This window comes from Syzygium oleosum, unplaced genomic scaffold, assembly GCF_021117445.2.
Source record: "Syzygium oleosum isolate NSW1041296 unplaced genomic scaffold, Sole_v2.1 Sole_v2.12, whole genome shotgun sequence".
Lineage (NCBI taxonomy): Eukaryota > Viridiplantae > Streptophyta > Magnoliopsida > Myrtales > Myrtaceae > Syzygium > Syzygium oleosum.
This window is the reverse complement of record NW_026607496.1, coordinates 73,438-101,141: the sequence shown is the minus strand read 5'-3', so window position 1 is coordinate 101,141 and position 27,704 is coordinate 73,438. Positions and strand designations below refer to the sequence as shown.

At 37.8% G+C, this 27,704-nt stretch overlaps 3 protein-coding genes across 5 annotated transcripts; 2 read left to right on the top strand and 1 right to left on the bottom strand.

The window, feature by feature from the left end:
- Positions 1 to 2,950: 2,950 nt before the first annotated feature.
- On the top strand, positions 2,951 to 9,560 carry LOC115661761 (uncharacterized). The gene is made up of 7 exons (XM_056316618.1): positions 2,951 to 2,964; positions 4,263 to 4,635; positions 4,714 to 5,800; positions 5,999 to 6,244; positions 6,336 to 6,497; positions 9,052 to 9,179; positions 9,354 to 9,560. Exons 1-7 carry the CDS (start codon positions 2,951 to 2,953, stop codon positions 9,558 to 9,560), a joined length of 2,217 nt encoding a protein of 738 aa, XP_056172593.1.
- A 784-nt stretch (positions 9,561 to 10,344) lies between these two features.
- LOC115661758 (sm-like protein LSM36B) lies at positions 10,345 to 12,841 on the bottom strand. 2 transcript variants are annotated; one of them, XM_056316738.1, is made up of 4 exons: positions 12,665 to 12,841; positions 12,182 to 12,320; positions 10,734 to 10,847; positions 10,345 to 10,651 (listed from the first exon to the last, which is right to left on the bottom strand). In XM_056316738.1, the coding sequence occupies exons 2-4, from the start codon at positions 12,297 to 12,299 to the stop codon at positions 10,605 to 10,607; spliced, it is 279 nt and encodes a 92-aa protein (XP_056172713.1). In that variant the 5' UTR covers positions 12,300 to 12,320; positions 12,665 to 12,841; the 3' UTR covers positions 10,345 to 10,604. The 2 variants fall into 2 exon arrangements, with proteins under 2 accessions (XP_056172713.1, XP_030439820.1); XM_030583960.2 differs by lacking the exon at positions 12,665 to 12,841 and having other exon boundaries at positions 10,347 to 10,651; positions 12,182 to 12,644.
- Positions 12,842 to 14,707: 1,866 nt separating this feature from the next.
- Positions 14,708 to 17,214, top strand: LOC115661762 (BTB/POZ and TAZ domain-containing protein 4-like). 2 transcript variants are annotated; one of them, XM_056316737.1, is made up of 3 exons: positions 14,708 to 14,823; positions 15,826 to 16,137; positions 16,892 to 17,214. In XM_056316737.1, the coding sequence occupies exons 2-3, from the start codon at positions 15,887 to 15,889 to the stop codon at positions 17,019 to 17,021; spliced, it is 381 nt and encodes a 126-aa protein (XP_056172712.1). In that variant the 5' UTR covers positions 14,708 to 14,823; positions 15,826 to 15,886; the 3' UTR covers positions 17,022 to 17,214. The 2 variants fall into 2 exon arrangements, with proteins under 2 accessions (XP_056172712.1, XP_056172711.1); XM_056316736.1 differs by lacking the exon at positions 14,708 to 14,823 and adding an exon at positions 14,893 to 15,004.
- The last annotated feature ends 10,490 nt before the right edge of the window (positions 17,215 to 27,704 follow it).

The following is a 27,704-nucleotide window of genomic DNA, read 5'->3' as shown; positions in this document are numbered from 1 at the left end:
GCTGACGTGGACAATTTTTAATAGTATTTCAATATTTTTTGATTTTTTTAATTATTTTTTCTGATTTTTCTTTCTTTCTTCCTCCCTTCCTCTTAGCCGATGACTGGCCACAGGCGATGGCTGGCCACCGGCTAGGCGAGGCCCATCTTGGCCTGGGTGAGGGTCGGCCTCGCCGGGGCTCGCCCTTGCCCAGGTCAGGGTCAGCCTCACCCATATCTAGCGAGGCTGAACCTCACCAGGGCTTGCCTGCCCTCGACCAGGCCAGGGTCGACCGGGCCTCACCTATGGCAGGCACGGCGGCTTAGTCCGGGCGACGGCGGCCTCGCCCAGGCGAGGTCAGGCGGCCGGTCATGGCCGGTGTCCGGTCACCAGCCAAAGGTAGAAGAAGAAGAAAAAGAAGAAAAAAAATTAGAAAAAATATTTAAAAATAAAAATATATATATTATTTAAAATTGTCTGCGTCAGCGCCGGCGGTGCCATGTAGGCCGATCGGCGTCCATATCAGTAAAATCCGGCTAAAATTAGCCGGAAGGACTAAATTGGCACAAAGACAAAAAGTTTAAAACTCAATTCGTATAAAAAAAGGGTTTATGACTGAATTGGCACCAATGTAATAGATTTATGATTTTTCTTACACTTTTCCTCATCTCTCTCTGCGAATTCTCATTTCATGGTTGTTGCAGCTAGAAATTCAATACAAGTGCGTGAAGAAAAATTTAGTCGGATGAATTTAATGCTAGTCGCATCAGATATAAAAATCCGTCATTAAAATAATTCAGCCCAAAAAAAATGATTTTTTTTAGTGATTTAATTTTAGTTGAGGAAGCTTCCATTTATTTTCAAGGGGTTGCATGTGTCTTGTATGGTTGGATGGAGCCAAATGTCATGAGCAAAAATTGACAGGGCACAACAACCGGTGTCTAAATTAGTAGGCTATAATTACTAAAGTCATTGCTAAGAAGTGTGAAACCTGAGACCATATTAAAATTTAAACCGGCCAAATTCCAAAGCCGTAAGACCAAAAAAAAAAAATTCCAAATCCGAGGTATTCAAAGTTTCATTTTGATGTACATGGGCCGTCTCCACGATCAGGAGAAGTCTTGGTCATTTGTTGTTTCTATGATGTCTCATCTTTAGTCCACAGTGAAAGAAGCGTCGACTGCGCAATTTTGCTGTCTTTGATTGACCAACAAATCTTCAACTAAAAGAGAAATGATCCTGAAAATAGGTAGTGGCTGTCCTTAATAAGCCAAAAATTCATAGGGACAACGACTCACTATCATCGCGAATACAAAAGCCCAAGGAGATTGAGATGTGCCATGTCACAAGTTAATCCCGATAGGCTTTTTAATTCATTCAGCTGAGCAAGACAACAGAACAAGCCCAAATGGAGCTCGAACATTACCTTTGCATTAAGTATCAACCATGTCAAAAGGGTAGATAGGTCTTTAGACATGGACAAGAATAAGTAATCATATAGTATGTTGGGAATCGAGGATTCAATTCATTTGTTGTCCAGCCCTAATCCCATTAAGGGTATAAAAAAAGGGGGGGGGGGGGGGTCTTAATTACATTTACCCACATTTTTGAATGGTCCCATTCAATATACTTTTTTAAAAATAAGAAAATACCATTTGCGTATTGAATTCTAAAAAATGATCGAGCTAAAAGATATTGCGTGTAGATTGGTTTGTATTTGTACTCATTATGAATCAATTATCTCGATGGTGGTTGTTGGTTTCGAGTAAATTAACAAGGTTTGGAATTTGAGAAAAAGCACAACTAGCCAAAACAATGCATGCGTCCCGTGATCCAAGATTCGGGCTTAAAGTCTTTAGTCTTTGTATATACTATTATTTTCTGCTTCCATTTCTTTACAAACACGGTTTGCGTGCACCTCGACTATTCCTCGGGGGAGACTAGCACAGCAACCCACCGCCATGGCCCCCCACTTAAATCACAAATGCTCAACTGGGAGTCGAACCTGGGACCAGTGCGCCTAACCATACAATCCCAAGTACGTCCCAACCAACTGAGCTATCCATAGGCTCTAAATTCATTTTTTCTATCAAAACATGTAATGTAATTCACCAATCAAAAACTTCATTTCGTTCAATTAAGAGGACCGAAAAGTAGGACCCTTTTTTGTAAATATTTCTCTAAGAGCACAAATTATTGAATTGCGAGCCAACTAATTGATTCGATTGCTCACTTTCACTATGAAATCCCGCGTTGAAATTTGACGATGTAATCGCCTTTTCACTTTTCATTATTATCCTCGGGAGACTAATTGGGATTGACAGCTCAAAGAGAGTTAAAAGACTTGAAGAGGACAATATCTTCCATGGACAAAGCTTTCAAAATTCCTCTCATAAGAGATGCAATCAACAACCCCCTTATTGGGTTTATGCTTGTCCGGTCTCTTTTATCTCTTATCAAAATGGAATATGACGTAATAAATGCACATGAGCTGATCCAATTTACAACCAACCTTGTACCTCACATTAATTCAAGCAAAAAGGAGTCATATTTATTGGACCAATACGTTCGGGACACTGTCGTCTCCCACAAAATGAATTATCGTGAACAGTTAAATTCAATCCAACAATAATTAAACCAACTCAAATTATATCTATCTTGAGCTCCATTTCATTTGCAAATAGTTGGTTCATGATTCTTTTATCTTTTCGGCTTTTGTATCGATATTGTCTTCTGATTAATAAGTTAGAAACCATATAAATATATATATTTACGCAATCTATTGTAACCGAAATTATGTAGACAAGAACGATGATATTTAAACTAAGTGAAAACATGGCATTTAGCTCCATTTTAGATTTGTAAAATAAATGGAACATTCGAGAGTTTGTCATACTGAACCTCTCACTTCAGGTCTCTTGAAGGTTTGGCTCCAAATATTTATGCTTTGGCTTGCATTTTAATTGAAAACATGGTATTAGTAAGGTATATGTAGACTCAGAGTATACCTATTTAAGGCATACCTTCTTGTGACAAGTTATTTAAATGTTAAGATGAATTTTTCGGAAGAATTTGGGAGATTTAATACTAAATAGTAATTATTTCTAATTTAAAGTGACTTTCAATAAGATTAAGTTGTCCAAGATAATACTACATTTATTTTTTTGAGGAAAAAAAAAGACTGATAGAGTTTTACACGACTTTTTAAGACTTTTTTTACAAATAGTAAAAAGATAGCATTTAGTTTATTTTGGCTCTATGAAACAAATGAATCATCCGAGATTTGATCGCACTGAGTCTCAAACTTCTAGTCTTTCTCTTTCGGTTTGCTCGCATTAGAAAGAAAATAGTGAACCACTGCATTGTTTTCCTCGTGCAGTTGACTCATTTAATGGCTACATGTTTCAAAAAAAAAAACAAAATGAATATCTTGTGCGATCATCATTTAATTTGCCATATACTAATATCATTAATCGATTTCATGAACAAACCATTTTTCCTACGTTACCTTTCCCATCAAGTCATTGTTTATAGATGAGAAGACGAGTTTAACATCATAGCCTCAATTTTACTACTGATCTCTTCTCAACAATGAATACCATGAACATCGTCAGAAACCGTTGCAACAATGAAGGATAGACTTAGGGTGCGCATGAATACCATTCTGTGCTTGGAAACTATTTCTGAACAGAAATGATTTTTTTTTTATTCTGTGCCGGAAATAATTTCTGAGTATTTGAAGGCATTTGATAAACTGTCCAAAATTTCTATTCCTAGAGTAGAAAAGAATAGAAATGCTTTTTGTAACTATACAAAATTTCTTTTTATTAATAATATTTTAATAATATTTTGAATTGTTTAATTTTTTTTTTCTTTCTACCCATTTTCTTCTTTGGCCATGGCCGGTTGCCGGCGACTGGCCACAGCCTAGGGCTGGCGAGGGCGTCAAGGCCCTCGCCGGCCGCCGGCGGAGGCGAGGGTCCTCCTTGCCGGCGAGGGCGAGGGCTGGACCCTCGTCGCCTGAGCGAGGCGGCTCGCCGTCGGTCATGGCGAGTTCGGCCTCGCCCAGATTGGGTGAGGCCGAGCCTCACCGTGGGTTGGGACGGCGAGGCTAGCCTCGCCAAATCTGGGCGAGGCTTAGCCTCGCCATGGGTCAGGCACCGATTTCTCGATGCATGTAAACCCTCTTGATGGATTGTTGAGAGGATAGTTTTCTTGTAACCGAAGTTTTATCAGTGAGGAGGGACAAAATTCAAATCAAGCAACAAAAAAAAAAAAAACAGGTCATTTAGCTCCATTTCAGTTCTGTGGAACAAATGGAACACCCGAGGTTTCGTCATTCTGAGCCTCTCGCTTCAGGTCTTTCTAGTTCTATTTGCACCCCTTAGAAAGAAAACACCAAACCGTCCCTTCATTTTCTCCTTGTGGTTGGCCTATTTGATGGCTGACTGGGTAGCTGCATTCACGATCGGGCTCATTTCTCACAATCAAGGCAATTCATCCACTCGTTCAACGGAAGTAGACGGAGCACTTCAGGCATTTTGGGCTTCATTCCTCTTGTTACATCTTGGCGGTCCGGACACCATCACTGCCTTCTCTTTGGAGGACAGTTTGCTTTGGCGTCGCCACCTCCTCAATCTCGTCTTCCAAGTTGGTGCTGCCATCTATGTTTTTGTGTAGTTATTTCCCAGCGAATGTTGGTGTTTTTTTCTAGCCGTCATAAAAAATGCTGAGAGGATACTGGTGCTTATTCTCTCAATCCTCCTGAGGCTCAGGGTATCGATGCTATCACCGCACAGATTGGTTGGAGAACTCGATGAAAGATGGGATAGAGGAGATAAATTTTTTGAAGAAGAACTCAATGTTCTAGGAAGTGGATATTCTGATACAGAATCAAAGCTAGCTGAGAGCATTGTAGTGAAGCATGCTTATTACTTTTTTCAAATCTTTAAGATCTTCCTTGGAGATTTTATATTCATGCGTCAAAATCGCAAAATAAGCCATGAATATTTTCACAAAGTTTCTGCGATGGATGGGTTGAGAGTGATATCAGTTGAGCTCAATTTCATTTATGAGGTGCTCCATACAAAAGCATTGGCAATACGTTCCAAGCAGAGCTACCTTTACCGCTTCGTAGCTTTAAGTAACGTTGTGATAGCTTTTGCAATGTTCAATCTCTTGAAGAAGCATCAAATTTCCATACTCGATATGAAAATTACATATATGCTTCTTTTCGGAGGGATTACTCTTGATATGATAGCTCTATTCATGCTCGTTTTCTTAGATTGGACTATTGCCAAAATCAAGTGCTATAGCACAGGATCATCCAAACTAGATTCACTTCTCTGCAATTTGGTAGCTGCCATGGATGACTTGAAAAAGCCTCGATTCGCCACATGTAAGGTAGAGGCTAACGCCGATGTTACTTACACGGTCTTATATACACCATTAATATTTCGAAGGTGGTCAGAATCCATCTTTGCTTGCAATTTTTTCTCCGAGTTCTTGAAGGGGAGTCCAAGAAAGATGTATACGTGCAATCGAGGCTGGGGCATCATCCCTTTTTCTAATATCTGCAGTTTTCCATTCCGCATGACTAAGAAGATCATCTCTTATTTCCATCAAGCTAGTGAGACAATTGCCAAAGCTTGGGGTGCAGGGTTTTGTAACTATTGGGGAATATCAATGATTCCAAATACGAAGTACGTGTCCAAGAATCCCTTTATTAAGAAGCTATGGATCTTTATCTTTAGGGAGGTGAGATGTAAATCTGAGAATGCAGATGATTTGGCAGAGGTGATGGAGATATTTGAGGCTAGAGGTGATCTGTTTCTCTAGTGTATATTGGAGGAGATCAATTGCGACAACCTTTTGCATTACGCCACGGTTAATTACGACTCCAGTATTATAATATGGCATCTTGCTACTGAAATCTGGTACAACAAAGAGAAATGCTCAGCCATAAATGACAAAAGGGAATTCAGCAAGATTCTCTCCAACTGCATGTTTTATCTTTTAGTTAGTCAGCCTAATGTGGTGTCCGCTGTGGTAGGCACTGCCCAATTGATATCAAGGGAGATGTTGTACGAGCTACAAAATTACATCCTTGATGCGTCCAGGGGTGTAGAGGGGCTATGCGAGCAATTGGGCGAGTTTGCTTCCGCCGTAAGGGAGACGTTGCTCCACGAGGGGATCGATTCGGCCCCAGAGATGAAAAGGCCCGAAACAAAGAAGGAAAAGCCCAAAATAGAGGTTGCTCCTCGAGGTAATCAATTTGGCTCGAGAGATGGAAAGTCTCGAGGAAAAGAAGTGGAAGGTGATGAGCGGAGTGTGGGTTGAGATACTTTCATATGCAGCGAGTCATATTAAGGGAGAGGCACATGTGCAGGTGCTGAGCAAAGGTGGAGAGCTTCTTACCTTTGTTTGGCTGTTGATGGCTCATTTCGGTTGTTTCTACAAACCTGGATGGGGCATCTATTATGATAGCAGGTTCTACATGTATCGACCAGCTAATAAGGGTAATCGCTTCCTAGCCTAGATTTGAGAACCAACCCTATGACTCCCAGTTTCAATTTTTTGAAACCGGGAACTAAACCGAGTTGTTTTGGAACCTCCAGTTCTTGAACCAACCAGTTCTGATCTAGTTCCTAGTTCCAATTTTTGTGTTGTCCAAAAAAATGAAATTTTTATAATAAAATAAAAATATTGCACCATTTTAGTGCAAAACATATGTTGGTCAAGTGGTTATATTGTTATTTGTTCATGTTGAAGACCATTATTCAATTCTCCATATTTGTAAACGGTTCTTTTGAAGACCGGTTCAACCTAGGAACTAGTTCCCGAGTAGACCGGCAATTCTTGCCTTGGAACCGGGATTGACCTGCTCTAGGTTCCTACAATCGGCCTTGAACCGGCCGGTTTGGTTGGGTTTTTGGATTGAACCGGATCTGGTGCTCACTCGTACTACCTAGGTAAATCAATAATTTTCCAAATCGCAAGCCTTCATTAGCAAATTTATAATTCGATCCGACACTATCAATTCAATTCATTCATATTTCTTGTACGTTTACATATGAAATGATGTATATTTTTGCTGTATTTTGCCATGGAAAAAATATATTTTTTGATAGCTATAGAATAATCAATACAAGATTTAGTACTTCATGCAATTTTGTTTATGTTTTACGTTACATGCAATCCCCGTGCTGATAAAAATATGGATGGCCTATCAGAATGCAAAGGATATTTACGTTGCATTATCGCCACCAAAAGCTAGTCGAGTCCCCTCCAAGTGATGAGTATCAAAGTCGGCTTTTCGATCATCAGCAACTCTTTTCGCCCTGAAGACCCCCTTTATCCATCTGATCCAACGCTCAGCCACAAGAGGGTATGATTTCCCATCGTAAGCGGGTGGATTCGCCTTTCTAAATTGGGCAAAGGTGCGTTGTTTTTCTTTTCCACTTAATTCCTTCACTTGACGACGTAAATCGATAACTACTTTACAAACTCTAGCTAAATCAATTTGGTGATAGGTTTGTGGGACTTATCCTTTGCTTCTTGTGACTCAGGACCTAAATCATGGTAATCCTCCTCTCCTTGTCGAACCCGCACCTAGAGATATTTGAGTCACATCTCTGGTGTCGGAGGTAATGAATCGCTTACGACTATTGTTTTTACATAGTAAAGCAAGCGTCTTTGAGTTAAGACTCATGATTACCTGGACCCGCAATATGCACTTGAGGACCTAACAAAAGATTAATGTCATAAAAAACTAACACAACCTCACAACATCCGATAAAATATAAATACAAAATCGTCGTAACTTGAGCTCTGATACTAACAAATATCACACCCCACCTCTACAAGTAGAGGGAAAATGACATGGTCATTCATCTACCCGAAGGACGTAGTGTCAAATACGCCATCAACATTAATCTGTTATAAAAAAATATAACCAACTATATGTCTGATAAAACAAGAAGCGGGTTACATATTCAAAGTTCAAAATTTCAATAAAAGGAATTCATACATTTCCAATAGATAACAAACTAAACACAACAGATATCATTTCAAACATATATACAACTATCTCAACAAATATTCAAAATCCAAATCTCAAAAACTCCCCACCGATAAAGCTCTCGTCCTATCTATCCAAGTGGAAGAACCTGAAAAAGAAATGTGATGAATGATATGAGCATAACACTACTTAGTGAGTAGTAATATCTGAACAGTTCAAGTATTCATTATGCATATTTATAAAACAATACCATAAACACATTTATTCGAATCTAGTGGATAATATATGTACAAAATAAAAGCAAAGCTTCATACGTATCAAAAACACTCGTTCAATCAAGAATTAACATCAATGGTCTAGTTTCAAAGGCGTGCATGTTTGTTTGAATTAAAGGAAAAGTAAAAACCCAAGATTTAAAATAGGCATAGGTGCACTAGAAGTCATGAAACTTGTCACGAAAGTGCAATTGAATCCTAAAATTTTTAAAAAGTGCAATCAAATCCCTCCATCCATTGTGGAAAATGATGACGTGTTTTTATTTATTACTTTCTTAATACACGTAATGTCGGTGTGTTACCCACCAAGCTCCACAACAGAAAAAATTAAAAAATAAAAATAGGATAAAACAGATAAAAAAAGAAAAAAAAGGATAAAATAAAAAAATGATAAGAATTAAAAATATAAAAAGCTAATAATTTAAAAAGAAGCCCATCAATAATACTGGATGATAAAGTGGACTGGATTTGCACAATGGTTCTTTCCCTCATCGATTACTGAGGATCAGACTGCTTTGATCATCTTTTGCGCATTTTTCGCTTGCTCTCTAAAATGGTTGGGCTGTCTGTATATTACCATCCTTATATTTTGAATAGAGGACATCATCATCTTCATACCTTTTTCGGCGCTATTGGGTTTGCCTTTCTTGCCGGAATTTCTGTCCCCAGACTCCATCAATTCCATCTCTAAAGTAACAGATGTCCGTTTCCGTCAATTTACACGTTTTTTTGTTGTGGCAGTTCATCCTCTAAAGTAACAGATGTCCGATAACGCAGATGATCAGATAGAGGCGGGGAAGATATTTGAGGCTAGAGGTGCTATATTTCTCGGTAGTATACTGAAGGGGATTGATTGCAGCAATCTTTTGGCGTATGTCACTAAGGCTAATTACCACTCTAGTGTTGTAATGTGACATATTGCTACTGAAATGTGATACAACAGAAAGGAACAGTAAATGAGCCCACAGCAAGAGATGAAAGGGAATTCAGCAAGATCTTCTCTCACTACATATTTTATCTTTTAGTTACTCAGCATAATGTGGTGTCTGCTGTGGCGGGCTTTGTCCAAGTAATATCAGGGAATATATATACTGCTCGAGTTACAGAACTACCTCCGCGTTGGCTGCAATGGTGTGAATGTTGGCTCCAACGATGTGAAGGGGCTATGCATAAGATTGTTTCAGGGCCACGTCAAACCCATCACTTCGAGGACGCTCGCCGAGGGGGTTAATTTGGCCCAAGGGATGGAAGGGCTCAAGGACATGAAGTGGAAGGTGATGAGCTGAGTGTAGGTTGAGATGCTATCGTATGCAGCAATTCAAAATAAGGGAAAAGCACATGTGCAGATACTGAGCAAAGGTGGCAAGCTTTTTCCCTTTGTTTGGCTGTTGATGACTCATTTCGGTTATTTCTACAAATCTGATTTGGGGACGTCTTATGAAGTCTGGGATTAGATATTTCATACGCATCGGCTGTCTTGTTTCCACAAACCTATTTTCCTTGGTTTGTGTATCTATTTGTCTATCTTTGTCACTGATGCTGCTACGTGATGGATTTTCATCCCTCATGGTAAGCCCTGCATGTATACTTTGTACTGCAGTTTATACTGATAATAATATAAAATGAATCTAATAAATTGGGTTTTCTTAAGGGGAAATGGCACAACGTAAATTTACATGGACTACTAATTTTCTCATAGACAGTATGTAAATTAAAAACTATCAAGATTTTGTATTCACATTTAAAGGCGCGGACGTTAAAGCATCCTATTATCAATGAGCAATTTGGACCGACTATTACACCAAGTTATTCTCGTAAAGGGCCAATTAATTAGCTATTCTTCCTATATTTTTTTTTACAAAACAATGAGTAATTGCTTTGTAGGAAATAGATTTGAAATGGAATAGCTATTTATTACAAACCAAAGGTTCACTTTTCATGCAAGGACATACATTTTCAGGTAATGGAATTTCACTCGATTAATTAAATAATCTAGTCTGATTCTCCCTGGTTGCGAGTGCAAAATATGACTTCATATATCGTGAGCTTAGAGTCGCCTTCTTCATAAACAGGACATCATTAAGCCAATTGACAATACACAAACAGAGAGTCAGATAAGTATGATGACATGCTAAATTGGGAAGAGCTAGGGCATTACCGGTGCTCGTCAAGAAATTTACAAACCAATTTCACGAGATGCAGGATTATCAGTAAGAATATGTTCACTTTCCCCCAGTTCTACAGCCACATTAACCCACAATCAAGAATGTACCCATCAAAAGTTATGACCACATAACTCCACAACGCCACATTGCACAGCACAATCAACGCTAAGCCCCATCCACCAGAGTCCGCTTTGAAGTGCTGATGTACAGAACTGCAATAAGTCATACCAATTAGGCACATTCCAAGTCAGCAAAGAAATGATTTAAGAAGCAGGATTCTGAATACATCATTACCATTATTTCCTCGAATAAAGGCATCTCCATACTTGTTCTTCAGCTGCCGATTGATGTATTCTTCCGTCTGTTCCATTGCTATGTTCATATATCCATCCAGGCAGGCCAGAATACCTGCATAAAACTCCAACCCATCAGAACATCTGAGAATACCACACAACTTCAGACAACACAAGATTGTGGTTCTAAACTAATCATAAGCATAGCCTCCATATAGCTTGGGATAAAGAACATGTTTATCAGGACCATTGCAGATCAAATAGTTCATTATCATCCAACTCACCTCTCCTCCAGGTCTCACGCCACAAGAACTAAGATTTGGAAAATTACTAGAAGTTGACACGAAAAGGGTTGGTCATAGGCACATAACCCACAAACATCAGCTTTTTCTCTATTAGGATTTACTACAAATAGTAAATTGAAAAAGTTCAATTGAGAAGCCCACATAAAGGGTATTTACCTACAATCCTCTCATTTTCATGATAAGGCCATCGGAATGGATTTAATAGCTTTCAAGAAACCAAATCTTAATTCCATATAAGTTCACGAATTTATCATCAAACACCCTGCTTCTCCCCTTCTCTTGCTCTGCGCTTATTCTCCTTCCCTCTCTCTCAAAACCCAAAAGAAAATCCATGAAGTTTGAAAGCCAGTTTTGTTTGTATATTCTCATGCCATTGCAGAAGGGTTTTCGGTATCCTGTAATTGAATAGCAGCATGTATGTGCAGGATTCTTGTTTCTACGGTTTTCCAAACAAATATGAATATCAAGTGTGGTCATCATTTGATTTGCCAGATATCCATAACAATAGCTGATTTCATGAACAAAACAGTTTCCTTACGCTAGCTTTCCCATCTAGCCATTGTTGATAGATGAGAAGACGAGTTTAACATCAGAGCCCCAATTTTACTATTGATCTCTTTTTAACAGTGAATACCATGGACATTGTTAGAGAAAGAGACGGTTATTATATTTAAAAGACTAGATGTAGCTTCCTTCCTGACGATGGAAAAGAAAATGCTTAGTGACTTACATCGAGACCACAATGTACATGGCAAGACCAACTTAACTGCCCATTCTTTGCAGCATGATGTAGGGTCACAAATGCCTTTGACAGTTTATGACAAAAGCAATATTCTTCTTCATTTACTTCAGTTTGATAGGTAAGGTTCATTTGGTTTACAATTCCGGTTGACTTAAGATTCTGCTTGAAGTTTGAGGTGAGCAAGTCGCCGCTTCGCTCATACGAGTTGCCAAGAACTCAACCCATAGATCATCCCTGACTAATTAAAGTTTGAGACGAGTAGTTGAAGGCACATAGGATTTAGTACAATCGGTAAATACGAGGACCAAAACAATCTCAAACTCCACACTATCGAGCTAGATTGGGAGAATTTTTTGTTGGAAGAATTCTCCTGACACACAGAGACCATGTTGAGAGAAGTACCTCGGTAATCGACACCAGAATTCAGTTTGACGACGACCGGCCTCCCCCGGATAGATTTCAGGAAATCCGCGGGGGTCTTCGTGGTGGCCGACCCTTTCTCTCCTCCTCCTCCGCTCATCCTCCTAATCCTCAACCGGTGCTTCCGCTATCCGAAACGGGAAGATTGATAATCGTAATTCAACCCAGTGGAAAGGAAACCAAAAATTGCCAACTAATTTACACAAACAAAAAGGCTCACGAGCAGACAAATCTATATTGCAAATCCCTTGTTCACCTCCACCTATAACCCCCGAAACATCAAACCGCAGACGACCCTCCTGTGCTCATCTCCTCCCTCGTTTTACAGCAACTTGAAGATACTTATAGAATGAACGATGCGCTAAAAAAAAATGCAGTGATTCAAGTGAACTTGCAGAGGGGAAACCAACACCAATCCACTAAAAGAACGAAAAGAAACAAACCCAAGACGGAGTGATGACTCACCGCGTGCTACTGCTCAGTACCAACATGATACGTGGAGGAGCAACATCGGAGAATTAGAAGGAAAAAAGGAGAAAAGTAGCGAGAAATTTCGAAGAGTAAGAGCTCAAGCCGAACTCTCTTCACCAGGGTTGCTCGTTCGATGCTCGGTGGAAGGGCGAGCCTTCAGTGCTAGTGCTCAAGCCAAGCATTAGCACTAGAGTGTCAAAATTGTGAATGATGGGGCTTTCAAGGGCTAAGATTTTGAAGGAGTAACTAGAGACATAACACCCACTAAATTATGTTTAGTAATTTCGTAATTTGTCAGAAAAGAAAATGCCTTTAACTGGACTTTGTTTCGCAAAAAAAAAAATTTGAAAAGCGTCTTCCTAAAAGTATTATTTAGAAAAGTTAATCAAGAGAAAGTGCCTTCACTCTCAATTATAACACATGTCAAAATTATTTCATATATAACGAAAGTAATTTTTATTTATTTATTCACTTTTATAAGGGCCACGAACAAATTTTTTTCGCATGAATATTCTCTATGTTTTTTTTATTTGTTGCTCGCTGAATATTCTCAGGAAAAGTGCCAAAAAAGTCTTAAATATTTTGTATTGGTACCAATTTAATCATAAATCTTTTTTTGTGTCAATTTAATCCTAAACCTTTTACATTAGTGTCAATTTAGTCCTAAACCTTTTGCCTTTGTGCCAATTTAGCCCTTATGGCCGGATTTTGCTGACGTGGATGCCAACCAGCTGACGGCTGGTCACCGGCGCTAATGTGGACAATTTTAATAATATTTTTAATATTTTTTTGAATTTTTATTTTATTTTTTATTTTTTTTCATTTCTTTTTTTTTTTCCCCTCCCCTCCCCTCCCCTCCTTCCTCCAGCCGGTCGCCGGACCGGCAACCGACCAGAGGCTAGAGGCCGACGCCGGTGAGGCTCGCCCTCGCGCTGGGCGAGGCCCGACCTCACTAGATCCGCTGAGGTCGTGCCTCGCCCAGTCGCCGGCGAGGCTCGACCTTGCCATGGCTGGGCGAGGCCTAACCTCACCGGATTTGGCGAGGTTGAGCCTCACCAGCAGCTGGGCGACGCCCGACCTTGCCAGGCTCGCCTTCGCCAATGCTGACGAAGGCGAGCCTCGCCGGCGGCTGGGTGAGGCCGCCCTCCCCAGATCCGGCGAGGGCGGCATCGCCAGTGGCCCGCGTGGGCGAGCCTTGCCGGCGCCGGGCTCTGGCCAATCGCCGGAGGGAGGAGAGGGAAAAAAAAAAGAAATAAAAGAAATAAAAATTCAATAAAATATTAAAATATTATTAAAGTTGTCCACGTCAATAAAATCCGACCAATTTGAATTGGCACAAAGACAAAAGGTTTAGGACTGAATTGGCACCAATGCAAAAGGTTTAGGATTAAATTGGCACAAAAAAAAAGGTTTAGAACTAAATTGGCACCAATGCAAAAGGTTTAGAATTGAATTGGCGCAAAAAAAAAGGTTTAGGACTAAATTGGTATAAATGCAAAAGGTTTAGAACTTTTTTAGCACTTTTCCCGAATATTCTCTAAAAAAATGGGTGAGGGTGGGGGCCCATATTTTGGTTTGTGTGCAGCTCGCGGGCCCCACTTTATTCTATATACGTATTGGTGGTATACTGATCCGTATCGATTTCCCCTTCTCTAAGTTTGCTTGAAACTCAATATCGTGGGATGTATCATTCATTCTAAGGGCCCTCTTTGTTTAAGAGTTATAAAAAAAAACAATCAAAGACTATTTTCCAGTCAGAATATGAAATATTATTTAGATTCCAAAAATATATATAATAATATTTTTATTTTTAAAAAGGTTCAGATGTTTCGAATTGGAAAAAGAAGTTAAATGCGTCGAATTGTTATAGAAGATGGGGATGAGGGGATGTTGGTTTTGATCTTTGATGACAAGTTAGGGAACTCATATGGAATTGAGATTTGCTTACTTGAGAGCCATTTAATCCTTCTGGTGAGCTTCGCGCCACCATTTTCCCACTCAATCTATAATTTGCAGAGAAATCCAGAAAGAGAAGCTGGTGTCGGTGGGTGTGCAGTTTGATCCTATATGACCGTACTTTTTCAGGTCGATTTTGTGAACCTTAGGGCTCGTGGCATGAGACCATCACCTGTTCTGTGAAATCCCTGGAGGAGGTGCTGATGCGTTTCGGATATTTCTTTTTCTTATGGGCCAACCTGCGGTGTATGGCATCATTGCACGGAGGGAGGTGATCTATATAGTCTTTTAAAAGACGAAGGCTTTCATGATAGGTTTAAAGAAAACCCAAACAACATGGGAATCATTTTGCATGTCTGATCTACTCATGGCATGATAGTAGGTTAATGAATGCTAGGTGCTTATGGATCATAATGTGCAACTCATGCGAATGTCATTACTACAATTACTTGGAGTTCGAATTGAGGATTATGAACTTGAAATAGTACAATCGTATTCACAGTGACATCTACTACTTGCAGTAAATGTTTTTGTTCTGCAGATAGCATGAGATACATAAGTAGCGGAACTAGTTATAACTTTGCAGATCTTTGGCTACTATGTTATTTGTATTGCAATGGACCTTGGTTCATGACAGATCTTTAGCTCCTGCTGCTGTCTTAGTAGTAAGACCTCCCACATAGATGGGGCAGGTCTCATCGGTTCTAGATCCATTTGAGGTTTCACTACTGATGTCTTCTATGTTATCATTTTCTCCCCTGATTTAGCTTCTCCCATAAAACCACCTTGAAAAATTTTCTCGAGATTGTTCTCAATTTTATGCTTGTGTTTCCTTCTTCAGATGCCTCAGAATTAAGAGATGCTTCAGCTCTATCTGAACTTCTTTTTACAATAGCATCAACATTTTGCTCTTGGCCTCTTCCAAGTCCTTCATAGCAAAGAATCATTGAATGTCTACATTCTTATCTTTTTGGTTACGTTATTCTTCTCATCAATTTCCTCTGGTTGCTATTGAACAAGGTTGTGATTTCACCTTTATCAACACGACAACCAGATTGATTCCTGGGAGATCTATCATTACTCCTCTCTTGCGAAAATAACTATGCATCATTCTCATACTGGTGGATTTGTTACTTTCATGATAAACTTGACTGTCGAGAATTTTTTGCATTGTGGTCCTATGACTACCGTTGTTGCAGAGGAAACAAGAGAGGCTGAGGAAGATGGAAGAGAGACATATACTTGCAACTTTACGAGGCCATGGAAGCCCTCCTTCACATATGCAGAGATGGTTGCCGGACGATTGGACCACACGACAAACTCCTCATAGTATCGCAGCCTGCCTGTGGATTCCCTGCTTGTAAAGGACTTGAGACCTTAGTATGCCATTTTTCGAGTTGCAAGGTCCACGTTCCTGGAGGATGTGTTCACTGCAAGCGCATGTGGCAGCTTCTTGAACTGCACTCTCGGATGTGTACTGAGCCTGATGATTGCAAGGTTCCTCTCTGTAGGTAAGTCAAAGAACTTCTATGTTTGTCACCTCAATTTTAACCTGGAGAAGTCTTAGATGGATGCAGGACGTGTCCAAATGTGACTGCCCATGATGTATGGGTTGTTTTTCATTCACGTAATTTCTCTCTCTCTCTCTCTCTCTCTCTCTCTCTCTCTCTCTCTCTCTCTCTCTCTCTCTCTCTCTCTCTCTCTCTCTCTCTCTCTCTTACTCTACCTTTTTGTTGAGGTGGGAGTTGAATTCCACACTTGAAACTAAACGTCCGCACCCCACCAACACTTGAAACTAACTGACTTTTACTCAGCCTCTTTGTAGAGGTGGGAATCGAACCCCACACTTGAAACTAAACGTCCCACCCCACCTCACCTTACCAAATTCCCTTACCATGGCCCAATGGGTTCATTCACCTAATTAATTAGGTCCTAAATAGCATTGAATATTGAGCAAAACTCGCTTCAGATGATTAAGTGAGAATTGCATTGCTGACTCATAAGTTTGCATTTCAAGTGTCTTGCACGGAAAAAAGTCCAACACTGATTTAAAGAAACTGGTTGATGAGTCAAAACTTTTAAAGGCAAGAGTGTTTTTCTGCCCAAATGATTCTTCAATGATTTAAAATTAAGTGATTATGCGAGATGCATATGGGGGCTGAATCATCTTATTGGGGTGTAGAATTGAAGAGCAGTACCTCCGTTGAACTGATTTGTATTTGTGAAATTGATGGCTCTACATTGCGTCTCTTTTGCTTTTGCCAGGCAATTTAGGGTGAAGATTCGGCACCAAAGCAAGAAAGATGATTTCAAGTGGAAAACGTTGGTCAACAAAGTGATTGCAGCTAAGAATGCATTGGGACCATTCTCCGCTCGGTGCTCTGGTTTATTGTGATACCTTTGTATCTTAAGAAGCCATGCTTGTCCACAAGTTTGATTCATCCCAATTCAAAAAGCATAAAAGTATTGCTGGGAACTTATAGTTTCTTTTTTATACTATATGTCTTTACTGTGACCTGTACATTAGTTAGCTGGATAGTGTAAATACATTACTTAACATTTGACTTTTAGCTTCTTCTTCTTTTTAATCAGGTTGCTTCGCTCCATCAATCACAACGCTTTATCTTTTGCAATTGTATCTTGAGTGCAACTAGTATTAGCAGAATTCTCGCCTAGATTGGGTCCGTAAACCCAATGAGATCAGAGGGATTGGATTTGGATCGGACCCGCATAATCAAAAGCGTTCTCTCAGGCTAGACAAGAAATTTGCTTCCGATTGTGCATAATCTCCATTAGATTTTAATGAGTCACGCTCTGTTAAATCAACTCTAATGGTGAAAAACACAACTCAAAAATTTGAAAGGCATAAATTATTGTCAGCTATGTAGCACCGACACGTTGGCCATTCCAATGTGTCGGTGTCCAACACCGACGGGTCCGACACGCAGTTAAACAGGCGTTGGATTTCCGATACGCGGTCAACGCGCCAAACACACCTCCGACACGCGAATCCGGAATCCTGACACGCGATTCCCACACGCACAGGGTCAATTTTATAAATTTTCAAAAAATTAAGGGTCAAAATATAAATTTATAAAAAAAAAGAGAAAAATAAAGGTGGAAGAAAAAGGGCTAAAACACGCTAGGTTTTTATTTTCTCCGTCTTCTTCACTCGACCGACAACCTCCCCATCTCAAATTCTCTTCTTTCTTCTTTCCGTTGACCACTGGTCCACCGCGAGGCTCTCTCAGTGCCGGTCACCACTCGTTGGTCACCGCTACATCCAGATAGCAAGTACACCTCTCTCGTTTCTGCCAAGTGCCTCGGTCACGGGCTTTGGTTTTTCTATCGTTTGTTTTGATGTCGGATTTGATGGTGTAATGGTAGCTCAATGAGGGAAGAAGTCGTGGTGGGTGGGAAGAAGGAAGAAGTTCCCGGGGGAGAATTGTAGATTTGAATTAAAAATGATAATTTATCATGTATATATAAAAATATATATTTAATATATGTGTCGGAATTCTCTATTTTTTGAGAAAATGACGTGTCACTTGTCGTGTCGTGTGTCGGTGTCGGTGCTACATAGATTATCAGGTATTTATAATAGTCGGTATTGATTAAGAACTTGCCAGCAATCTAAATATACACATTTAAAAAATTATCATCAAATTAATGGAATTTACCAAACTTTTGGATAGTTAATAGAGTTATTTAAATGGTATCTACTAATACATATGTACAATTATCAATGTGACATTAATATCAACCGACCTTTCATACTTTAGAAGTCATAATATATGAGTCGATGAATAACTTATCAGCACAAATCGAAATCAACAAGGTATTGTCCTTACTGTCCTCATGTGAACCTATGAGCATGTCGCGAAACGGTAAACTGTATTATACTAACTTTGCTAGAACATTCACCAACTCTGTTTTAAAGGTGTGCACGTTTGTTCGAATTTAAATAAAACTCAAAAGTACTTTTTTACTTTCCCGTCAAAACTTAAAAGATTACTAAAATTTCGGAAAATTATGAAGAAATAAAGTGCGAGTCTTTAAGCTAACATTTGAGTACTATGAAAGTTTCGAAAGTTTTGGATTTAAAAAAAGTTCGAAGTGCATGAACTGTAAGATTTAAATTAAGCAAAAAAGTAAAAAAAATAAAAGTCATTCCATACTAGCTAGTGATTAATAGAAAGTTATCAGTATAGATTGAGAACTTTTATTAGTTATCCGGGAGAATACACAAATATAAGCATCACTTTACAAAATTGAACAACAAACGATACACAGATTTATAGCATAAATGATGCCACAAACTTTAATTAGCTACTTTAACGAGTGAATCATTTTTAAATATTCAATAAAAATGTACAACCTCTTTTATAACTCGATTTCATATATTTCTAGCATTAATAAAAGAAGAGACACTACCAAATTAGTCCTTGAACTCTTAATCAATGTCCAATGATCTGTAAATTTTAATTTTGGTCAAATTGATATTTGTGTTCTATGAGTCGAATCAATTTGGTTTTTTTATATGATTTTGTTAACAAGGAATTAATCCTTCATAATATTTTATGACTGATCTGATTAAACAACACCAGTCCATTCTTTAGCAAATAATATGGTTTTTGTCAAATAGCATGGATTTCCAGTTTTTCGGCTCAATATACCATTATGAATGCCTGCAAACCACCGTATGTATCTGTATTAATTATATAGAATTGTATAAGACTTCACATCTAGAATGGTGAGCACAATCCTAACATTATTCCAAGTGAGAAACACTAGGATCCGAATATGATTCTATCGTATCTTCACCAAACGTACGTGTACCTATTTAGTCAATTCGTTGGGTATTGCATGATTTTATTAATTCTCGATTTGAATGTTCATATGATATTTTGTAGAACTATCAAAATCTTCGACTATGTTGACCTATCTTGGATTAATGTAAAATCACTAGACATATCAAAGAGAGTAATCCATGTATAGTTATAAATTTGAGCCATATTATTTGTTAGGCTTTTTATGCGCAAAAGAGATGAGGGGAAACTAGCGTGATTACCTCCTTTGACCGTAACTCATAGTTAATTATAAATTCAGTCTCTTAGGTTCTCAGTTTTAAGTTGATTTAAGAGCATTTTATTTTCCTGATATGGGGGATAAACATACTTTTGAAACCTAAATTTTTGCTAGTAGATCTTTATTGCATTGTCCAAAAATTAGGGATCGGATTCGCCGGTAATGGCACAATTCGACCCTTAAATACAAACAATGATTTTACATATCACACTCATGTTTCTAGCTGCATTTCTTCTGCATTTAGAAACTAGAGATATTGTAGTTAGTTAATACATAAGTTTCCATTCACATACGCTATTCATGAATTTAATAAGAATCAGGGATCGAATTCGCATCCCGAAAAAAACAGCGACTTTGCATAATCCTGCATCCATTTTTCTTGCTGTATTTCTTTTGCACTTAGAAACTAGAGGCATTGTAGTCTATAGATGCGTAAGTTTCCCCTCCCATAGAATACTAATGCATTTTATAAGAATTAGGGCTCGAATTTGCCTTGCTCTCGCGACCGTAGTTTAAGGACGAGGTACGGAAGCTTGCCTCGCTCTCATGGGCATTGCAAGCTCGTCACCTCGATCTATCGGTCCATTAGCTCGGCTCTGGTGTGTGTTTGTATAATTCCATCTTTGACGTTAATTATGTGTGTCTTTTTTTTTTCGCATTTTGTTTACTTGTTCTTCATTCTCTTATTATTTGGGTTCGGTTCGCTTTAGGGGCTTCTCGGTTCAGACTTGGGCTTGCTGAACCGTCGCTTGTATGGCATGTTTTATGGCTCTCGAGTGTTCATTTGACGTGTCCCGGGTTGGCTTCCGTCGACCCCGAGGGCCCGTAGGCGTGTCGGGATGTTTGCGTGTTTGTTTGGGGCCGTCTTGTGGGTGAGTAGACGTCCTAAACTTGCTGTCTAGACCGCCTAAGGGGCTGAACGACTAGCTTAGAGCTTCTATCCGGCCTTGCTAAGGGTCTTGAACGGGCTCGAGGCGTCCTCTTTACATGTTTACATCATTTACACGTCATAATCATATATTCGGATCGTATCATAGTTTAATTCCTAGCTTCGTATGTAGTTTATTATTTCTTAACATGCATTTAGTATAGTTTAGACTTTAAAACATGTTTATCGTGGATGGAAATAAAAAATACGAAAAAAATAAATAAAAATGGATGAAAAATCGGAGTGGCATTTGGCTAGGAATGGCATTTCTAGGGCTAAGTTTGACTTATGCTCGGTTGTCTTTCATTTTGTTTAATGCGACACCGTGGTCACCTAGCTTAGAAAATTTACATTCCTTAAACCAGGTTGATTGCATATTTAATTTTATGCATTAGCTGAAAAGATTCTTGTCCCGAGGCTTAATTAGCAAGGAGTTGTTCTATTTTTATTGATATGATTCGGGTTCTACTTACTGTACTATATTTGTGATTATATCATCGTAACTTGTTTGATTATCGCTTTGTTTAATTTTCGTCGTATGAGTTCTCCTTGCATGGTAACTTAGGTTTACGTGTTTTAAAAAATATATAAAATTGAATAAAAATGGCACAAAACGTTTTCCCGGTAGAAAGAGAAAAGGTACTAATCTTGAGCGTCAGACAATTTCTAGTGTAATCAAATCCCTATGTCCGAATCTCTGATTCACAGAAATAAAACGGACTCTCGCATTTTGCTCGGCCTCTAATTGGCCCATAATAGGTTAGTGGTGGCTTCTAAAGAAAAACAAAATGTCATAACTAAAATGAGAAAATCAAGTTGCAATCAAAAGCGAATGATAAGCACAAGTGCCACCCTACAAAAAAGGGTTATTTGCGCCTGCTCGGCAATCTGTCAAACTCCTTTAGGGTTCGCCTCGGAGGGTCGCGATACCTACTTATCCTATGAGGCACACTCATATAACTTGTTAGATAATATCTTATTCATCAATAATATAAGTGTCTTGTTAGATGTGGTATCACCAAACATTTCACTGAACTAATTATGGATATTGAAGTTTGATAGTTTGAAACTCTGATAGCTACATATAGATGTGCAACTAGCATTGAGATAAGACCGAATCGACGATAAAACATCAATCTCACATGAAGCAAAAAGCATCATTCACGCATAAGATATTTTTCTTCTATCATTTAATGCTTGAGATACCTGTAAATAAGTAATAATCAATAAGCAATAATCTTTAACGGAAATTTTCAAGTTTTTTAAACAATAAATCTACATATAAAGAGGGAAAAAGGTAAAAAAGAAAAAGAACAAGAATATTTTGCCCTACATGGACAAAAGGTAAAAGGGTGATGAAAGAGAAGAAAAGGAATATTTTGTACTTTATATAGACAAAGCTTATTGAGCCCATGCAATCTTAACTGACAAATTTTATATTTCTATAAATTTAAATTTTATGACATTAAATCCTGTGTAGTAAAAAAGGAAAGAAAGTAGGGAACAACTTCAAGTCGAAAAAATCAAAAATCGAGAAATAGAAAGAAAGATAAAGTGAGATTCCTGATTTGTGGAAAACCTATCGCCACTTGCTTTTGGTGGGAGATGCCTTCTTGGAGTGTCCCACTTATAGTAAACTCCAATTTGGCTTTGGCTTTGGCTTATATCAATCACCCACATGAAAGGGCAAGTTTTCTTTTTTCCATTTCTGTGGCTAAATTAAACTTTTTGGTGGAATTTTGTCATTGGTTGAATCAAGATCACAATTGAATGAAAGGACATTGTCATTATGTCGCCAAGTACATAATAAAGGATGGGTTTCACAATTAATAACCTAATGGCGTCTTCGGGACACATGACGGAATGTAAACATTTAATTTTACTCACTTGTGGTTCAACCAACTCGAGTTAGATCTATCTTGAGCTCCATTTTGTTGGAGTCCCGTCAAATCAACAAAGGTTTGCAAAACAATTGGTTTGATTAGTCACTTGAACTAAGTGTTTTTTTCAATGTCATCATTTCTTTAATTAGCATTAATGAAATCCGTTGATATGGACACTCATCTCATAAAATTAATGTCAGAAGGAGAAAAATCTTTCAATGAAGTTTCTTACGTGTAGTTATTCACTTGAACTGCAAAAACAAATCGCACGCAAACCATTTCTACACCTACTACCCACTTTGGATAGACATTTTTTTTTCTGTTCAATTACTTCAAACAGAATTTTCATTCACGTAACCCTAACTACTAAGAGCGGCTTTAGAAATAATTCCATTAAGACTCAAAAAAAGACAAGAAGAACAAAGGAAAGGCAATATTGAAATCTCTGCTTTTAACGAGATACGGAGAATTTACTTCATCCTTTCTTTCTTTATTTAACATGATCTCAAATGTAATGTAAGGAAGAAAGTGACATTGCTTAATATTTTTGCATGTTTATTTTCTCATGGCTCTCTTGCAATTTAAGAATTTTTTATGTTAAACATCTGAAATCTGCGAAAACATACTAGAATGTCCTATACATTTTCCATCCTTTTCCGAAGCTCAAAACACCTACTTGATTCCAAATTTTGCAAGGAAAATGGTAAATGATTTTAAGGTACAATCGCATAAGCTATTAATTTAATTATTCAATAAGTTTATTTTTGAATAAAGAGCCAAGAGTTGTGCATCAACTATTGGACACCAACGTAACTCACAAATTCCTGCCAAAATTTTTTAAAAGGAAAAAGCGTGACTCCCGAATCACGTATTCTCGTGCAAGTTAAGAGCATTGCGTGAAAATGGGAAAAGAAAGAACATAAATTGGTCTAAGTTAAAGAGAAAAAAAAAAACGAATTTAAATGGATCTAAGTTAAAGAAAAAAGGTTAAAAAGAGAAAAGAATATGAAGTGGGTCCAAGTTAAAGCAAAAGAGTCAGGCCAAGGATTGTAGCATCACTTTGTTGAAAGGCCAATTTTTGACACTACTAATTAACAAGCCTAATTCCATAAAAAACACTAAACTTTAAGTCTAATCCCAATTTAACCATTGGGGTTCGCCTCAGTGGTCACCCTTCCTACTTGGCAAGAGGGAGATAGGGAGTTTGATTCCCCACCTTCTCAGGTGGGGCTAGGGGTGGGAACATGTAATTTCAGATGTGGGTTTCGACTCTCACGCTCTGTAAGAGGTAGGGTAAATGTCTGAAAATGAGTTGAGAGTTAAAGTATGACAGACAAAAAAGAAGAAGTCTAATCCCAATTCTATCCCATATTTTTTTTTCTTAAAAAAATTTACCAACTTTCACCTTAGTGCAAATTTGCCCCCGTTAACCCTTTGTCCAAAAATCGCCACCAGTTTCTTCAATATTATCAATCTCAGGAGGCTACTGTTGTTTCATACGAAGATGAGAGTATTGATGAAGACGTATGTTTTGATAATGAACCTCTAACTAGCCCTAATATTGATAATTTTGAAGAAACGAGTGGCAATTTTGGACACATGGACAAATTTGGGACTAGAGTAAAATTTGGTGATTTTTTTTAGATAAAAAAAAGTTCGGGGCATATTAGGAATTTGACCTGAAGTTGGAGTTTTTTAGGGAATTAGACCCTCATTTTTATGACGTGAAAAAGACATATGATTGTAAGCGTATTCAGATTGAGTTTAAATGGACCAACTTTTTATCCACAATAAAAGCCATGTGCTTTGCTAATTGACCTTTTCAATCAGTCTAACAGGGTAAGACACGATTAGTTAAATGAGTTGACATGTTACCTGGGCCAATGTGATCTGGTTATATACATTTAGGCACTCTATTACTCGTTTAAATATATTTTTATAAGGTTTTATATCTTAAATGTATCATGTTGTGCGACTTGTTTAATAAAAGTGTCATGTTGGGTGTTTAAAGATACGATGCGATAAATAAACGAGTCGAATATGTATGAGTGATGTAGACAAGCACATATAGAAAAGCATATGCATAAGGGTTAACTACTAAAAAAGTCACAAGCCCATTTTACGGATGCTAATTTAATCATACATTTTTCAATTTGACCAATTTAATCCTAAAACTTTTAACGATTTGTTAGTCATTCCTGCTAATTTTGGCCAGAAATCATTAACGTGGGCATTGGCTATTTTACGTGGCATGGCCGGTGCTGGTTTGGACAATTTTTGCGATTGTTAAAAAAAAATTCTAAATTTTTTACAATTTTTTTTTATTTCTTATCTATTGCCAAGGCCCTGGCCACTTTCACCGGCCATAGTGAAAAAGAAAAGAAAAGAAATATAAAAATAATTCATTTTAAAATTGTAAAAATTGTTCATATTAGCTCTGGTCGTGCCAATTGCCACGTACGATGGTTAGCGTCTAGAGCAATGATTTCTTGTTAAAATTGGCCGAAAAGACTACATTGGCAAATTGTTAAAAGATTTAGGAATAAGTTGGCCAAATTGAAAAGTTTAGATTTGAATTAAAATCCGTGCAATATATTTAGGACATTTTTTTGGTAATTTTCCCAACGTTTATAGGGAAATGATGTTGAATATGGAGAAGGGTTCGAAGTAAATGCTCATGCAAAAGAGATTCACATGTAAATGAAATAAATTTGAAAATAGAGACAGCGATAGAGAAGACACCGAGTGGGCTCAATGCAACCCCAGTAACTTCCCCGGGATAAAGGTTTGCTTGCTCAATGAGAACAGTTGGCTGCTGATTGTTCTACTGGTTTTCCTTTTGGTGGTGGGAAGTTTTGACTGCCAGGTCCATCAATGCCGTGGACAAAATCCACAGTTCGAAGCTGTGTATCTTTCTTTAGGAGAAACTGATGAAATCAAACAATTGATGATGAGATCAATGCATCCCACCCGTTGAATTATGGGGATCTGACATGGGACTCACGTAATTCAACGGTTGAGATTAACTGAGCTCATTTGTGCCCGGTTAATGTAAGTGTCGATCCAACGTGACTCACAAACTCTAGCAAAAAAAAAAATTCAAAAGAAGTAAAAAACGCAAGTCACATATCATGTACAAGTTAAGAATATTTTGGGGGTCCTCGTGAAAAGAAAAAGACGAAAGAAAGGAACATTACTTGGGGTCCAAGTTAAAAAAAAAAAGAGAGTAAGATCTCAAAAACATACCTTGCGTCTCGCCTAATGACTGCTGATGCACTTCTACTTTTCAACCCGACACAAAGCATTTGGCATCATCTATGCATGAGATACTTTTCTTTAGCAATTTAATGTATGAGATACCTTATTTGTGTTAATTTGCGGAATGATTGGTTCACGATTCTTTCACCTTCTTAGCTTTTTCAATAGATACCGTTTGCTAACAAACAAATAAGGAACTATCTCAACATGTATATATATGTTCCCCACTATTCTTCCTATATAACTTGTTGTAACCGATATTATATTAGAGAAGAGCGACAAAATTCAAACTAAGCAGAAAAACAAGGCACTCAATTATACTTGAACAATCGGCTCGATTAGTTACTTGAACTAAAAGTTCAACATCAAGCGTTAATAAAATTTGCCGATATGGATACTGATCTCATAAAATTAATATCAGATGGAGAAAATTTTGCAAGTAAGTTCCATACATGTAGTTATTCGCTTGATCTACATGTAGTACTCACTTTGGATAATCATTTTTTCCGGTTTGTTTTCTATAAAAATAATTCTCATATACACGTAACCTTAGCTACTAATAGAGATTTTAGAATTATTTTCACAGAGACTTAAAAAACGACAAGAAGAACATAGAAATCTCTGCTTTTAACAGGTATGGAGGAGAACAAAGAAATCTCAAATGAAGGTTTGAGGAAGAAAATGACAGGACTTAATATTTTTTGCGAGTTTATACTCTTATGGCCCCGGAAATTTAAGATTTTTTAGTACGAGACATTTGAAATCTACGAAAGCATACTATAATGTACTACACAATTTTTTTTCGAAGCTTAAAACACTTGCTTGATTTCAAATTTTTGCAAGGAAAATGGTGAATCCTTTTGAGTACGATCAAATAAGCTATTAATTTTAAGTATTCTATAAGTTTATTTCTCTACTGTGGGTAGAATAATGGACAAATGTGAAGGAACTCACCAACAGACATCCAATCAACCAATTTTGAATGGAGAGACCAGAGCAGTGCATCAAGTATAGGACACCAACACGACCCCCAAAATCTGCCAAAATCTTTTAAGGATTGTAGCAGCAGCGCTTTGTCGGACGGTCACTTCTTGACAAAAATTGCCTTGGTTGGGCGCAGACTTGCCTTTATGTATCATCCCTTCTCCTCGCTAGAGCTTAGGGTTTACGAGGGCTGGGGAGGTTTGTGGCCATAGAGTTTAAGAAAATTAAAAAGATTAAGAAAATTAAATTTATCCGTGAAGAGCATGCTATATATATAAAGTAGTGTGAGTTAAAAAATTAGACAAACCAATAAATAATGCTTGTTGGTTTTTTTTACTTATAACTTGTACTTATAGTTAAATAAAAGACATAGACTTGAATGAAAAAAAATTAGAAATAGAAATTTTTTTGGTTGTACCAAATACATTTATGTTCTTTTTCTATTTCAGGAATAGAAATTTTGTGCAGTTACCGAACGCTTTCTTTTGTTCAAAAACTCATCCAGGAAATATAAATAAAAAAAATTATTTCTGAAAAAAAATTATTCCCAGAAACAGAAATATTACTAAACGTGCCCTTACTTATCAATAATATCAAATGTCTTGTTATTTGTGGTATCGCCAAACATTTCACTAAGCTCATCATATATACCAAAATTTCATAGTTTGAAACACAGTAAGTTACATATGGATTTGCAAGTTGAATGGAGATAGAACCAATGCAAAGATAAACATCAAACCGACACAAAGTATTTGGCATTATCTATGCATGGGATACTTTTCTTCTGTCATTTAATGCATGAGATACATTGCTTGCGTTCATTTGTGAAATGATTTTTTCACTATTTTTTTACCTTATTAGCTTTTTAAATAGATACCGTTTGCTGACAAACAAATAAGGAACTATCATAACATGTATATATGTTTCCCACTATTCA

What these genes read in the sequence shown, in the direction of transcription:
- LOC115661761 (XM_056316618.1), top strand. An exon ending in ATCTCGTCTTCCAAGTTGGT is followed by an intron (nt 4,636 to 4,713) that starts GCTGCCATCTAT and finishes AAAAATGCTGAG; the next exon opens with AGGATACTGGTGCTTATTCT. An exon ending in GGAGATATTTGAGGCTAGAG is followed by an intron (nt 5,801 to 5,998) that starts GTGATCTGTTTC and finishes TTTATCTTTTAG; the next exon opens with TTAGTCAGCCTAATGTGGTG.
- LOC115661758 (XM_056316738.1), bottom strand. Translation starts at nt 12,299, where the DNA reads ATGAGCGGAGGAGGAGGAGAGAAAGGGTCGGCCACCACGAAGACCCCC. An exon ending in TTCTGGTGTCGATTACCGAG is followed by an intron (nt 10,848 to 12,181) that starts GTACTTCTCTCA and finishes AGTTTTATGCAG; the next exon opens with GTATTCTGGCCTGCCTGGAT. An exon ending in CTTTATTCGAGGAAATAATG is followed by an intron (nt 10,652 to 10,733) that starts GTAATGATGTAT and finishes GACTTATTGCAG; the next exon opens with TTCTGTACATCAGCACTTCA.
- LOC115661762 (XM_056316737.1), top strand. Translation starts at nt 15,887, where the DNA reads ATGGAAGCCCTCCTTCACATATGCAGAGATGGTTGCCGGACGATTGGA. An exon ending in TGCAAGGTTCCTCTCTGTAG is followed by an intron (nt 16,138 to 16,891) that starts GTAAGTCAAAGA and finishes TGCTTTTGCCAG; the next exon opens with GCAATTTAGGGTGAAGATTC.